The sequence below is a fragment of the Olea europaea genome, unplaced genomic scaffold (genome assembly GCF_002742605.1).
Source record: "Olea europaea var. sylvestris unplaced genomic scaffold, O_europaea_v1 scaffold2394, whole genome shotgun sequence".
Classification (NCBI taxonomy): Eukaryota; Viridiplantae; Streptophyta; class Magnoliopsida; order Lamiales; family Oleaceae; genus Olea; species Olea europaea.
In genome coordinates, this window is record NW_019242097.1 from 1 (window position 1) to 3,125 (window position 3,125).

General features: G+C 34.6%; 1 protein-coding gene across 1 annotated transcript; it reads left to right on the forward strand.

The window, feature by feature from the left end:
• Positions 1–83: 83 nt before the first annotated feature.
• LOC111381915 lies at positions 84–859 on the forward strand. Its single transcript, XM_023005767.1, has 2 exons — positions 84–410; positions 635–859. The coding sequence occupies exons 1-2, from the start codon at positions 84–86 to the stop codon at positions 857–859; spliced, it is 552 nt and encodes a 183-aa protein (XP_022861535.1).
• The last annotated feature ends 2,266 nt before the right edge of the window (positions 860–3,125 follow it).

A 3,125-nucleotide genomic window follows, 5' to 3' on the forward strand; every position in this document is an offset into this window, starting at 1 on the left:
AAAGTGGCGCTATATTGTGGTTAAAGTTGGAGTAAGTTTGTATGACAAAGAGCTTAACCGGTAAGTTACACTTGCTACAATGCATGTATTCTCTCTTGATATCTAAAGAATCATCACTTGAAGATCACTTGACTATGTTCAAAGATATTGTGACTGATTTTGAGACTTTGGAAGTTAAGTATGATCAGGAGGACTTGGTTTTGATCTTGTTATGCTCGTTGTCACCATCATATGTGACTTTTAGAGATACTATTCTCTATAGTCAGGATATTCTCACTGTGGACGAGGTCTATGATGTTTTACTATCGAAGGAGAAGATGAGACATCTTGCAAGTGGATTTGGAAGTCAGGCTGAAGGGTTTCTTGCTCGTAGGAAAAATCAAGATAGAAATCTTAGTAGGAATATAAGGGTTAGATCAAAATCTAGACATGTAGAAAAAGTATATCATTATTGTAAGAAAAAGGGACATATCGGAGCAAACTACTATTAATTGAAAAAAAAATAGAAATAAAGCTACTAGTACTACTGATAAAGGAAAGCAACCCATTAACACAATGGAAGCTGATGTTGTGGAAGATGCGTAATGTGTTGGAGATTCTTGTGATTTTTGACATGGGTTCCAAACATTATCAGGAGTGGGTTCTTGGCTTGGCATGTACATTCCATATTTGTCCTAATAAAGATTGGTTTACAAGTGCAATGATTATGAAAAATAACGTGCCTTGCAAAATTATCGAAGTTGGTAGAGTCAGAATCAAAATGTTCAGTGATGCTATTAGAACACTTATAGATGTAAGGCATGTTCTAGAACTGCAGCAAATTCTCATATCTTTGAGTATACTTGACACAAATGAGTAGAGTTTTGAAGGTAAGTCGAGGTGCTCTTGTTCATGAACGGATCGAAAAAACTCTACATAGTTGTATATTTTGTAGAGTTCTACAATTTCAAGAAATGTAGCTGGTTTTTACTTTTTCTTTGACCGGTGAGGAATTTAATAAACTTTAGCAGATGCTACTTGGACATATGATTGAGATTGGTATGACGGAAATAAGTAGGAGGGAACTTCTTGATGGGTAAAAGACCAGTAAGATAAAGTTTTGTAAGTATTATGTCTTTGAAAAACAGTAGAGATTTAGATTTACTAAAGGAAGACATATCACGAAGAGAATACTAGAATATATCCATTCAGATCTTTGGGGATCGTATAGGGTGCCTTCCAAAAGAGGTGCTTATTACTTGTTGACAGTGATTGATGACTATTTTAGGAATGTTTGGGTATCTTCTTAAGACAAAAGAGCGATGTGTTTGGGATGGAAAACATTAATAGAATAGCATACTAGAAAGTAGATGTAACATCTATGCACAGATATGGTTTAAAGTTTTGTTTAGATGAATTCAATAGCTTTTGTAGGGCTAAAGGCATCTTGCGACACTAGAAGTACTTGGAATTCCACAATAGAATGGTGTGGCATAATGGCTAAATAGAACCTTGATGTAAAAAATGTTCGTTGTATGCTTTCAATTTCTGGGTTGGCTAAGATTTTTTGGGCTGAAGTTGCTACTGCAGCTTGTTTTTAGATTAATCACACACCCTCAATTGTCATTGGGAAAAAGATACCAAAAGAGATATAGTCTGGTAAACCTTCTTATTAGTCTGGTTTAGAAAGTGTATTTTTCTCGGGTATAAATTAGGTATAAAGGTTTATTAATTGTAGAAATCTAAGATAACAAAGATGGTGGTTAGTAGAGATGTAGTATTTGTTGGGAATCTACTTAACATGTGCAGTGAAAAATTAAAACAATTTTCAATTCCCACCAAGAATCGTCTTTGTATTTAGATAGAAATTATGATAAAAGTGATACCTTTTACGATCTGCAAACTCCTTTGCCTTATCTTTGTTCCAACAACTTGGATCTGTCTCCCACAGTTGTCCAATTGTCCAGCCTCCAACGGTGATTTACACAGAGAACAAGATTGTACTATTAGGATTTTTCTTGTGCTAGCAAGAATAATGAAAAATTACAACAATTTTGAAAACCCTAATCATATTTATATAAGCCCAAACAGGCTTAGCCTAACTCGGTCCAACATTTAATTAATCCATTTAATTAAATTCGGTCCGTGAATTAATTCATCCAATTAATCAATTCAGTCCTATAAATAAACAACCCATTTAATTAATTTATCCAACACTTGTTAAATTAATTAATTGACAAATCACAATCTTCCAGTTCTCCTTTTGTGTGCGACCCATCAAGTTCCCGATCACGATGCCTAACGACGTGAAATATTATTTTGATCTAATCAAAATTGATAAATTAAAACACTCTTTTAATTTATCACCAATCACACTCGCCGTCCCAAATTGAAATCTAGCAATGTATTAAGACAATACATGTGACAGGAAATGTCACGTGGTATGACAAAATCAAACTCGTTCTTTTATCGTGAAACTATAATCCTGCGTCAATATGATCCAATCAATTACGAGATATGGAAGTGTGTCAATCTCGATTATCGATCATATCTTTCACTCCACTATTAAGTTAATATAAGTCGAAAACTCCTTTTCGACTTATGAGTATACCTTGGCCAATGATTTCGTTATCGCCTTAATTGAATGAAATGCAAATCGTAATCTCTTATTATCTAAAAGTGACGAATCCTCTATTGGTTATTCACAAACTTCATATGATTCTCGACATAGCCAAACGATGCCGTATTAGCGGCCCTTGGTAGAGCAACATCCAACACCGTCACAGCATGACCGTCCTCATATAAGGTACTATGACGACCTCAAGTCAAAAATGACCAATCTCACTACCGAACGTTAGAGATTATCCACTGACACTCAGATAGTTATCCATATCCATGTGGAATCTCTCGGCGGGTCTCCAATATTTTGTTTTATAACAAAACATCCACGTGTTCATTTAAGTATCACTACACTTTAACTTGTAAGATCAGTTACTTACTTCACAAGTAAGAAATGCCACACGTGATGGTTTATCCGTAATAACAATATCCGTATCTCGTCATTACTTACGACCACGGACGATTTAAGATTCAATCATATGTAATTTGTATCTAACAATCACAACTCCTTGTGATTAAAAAATTAC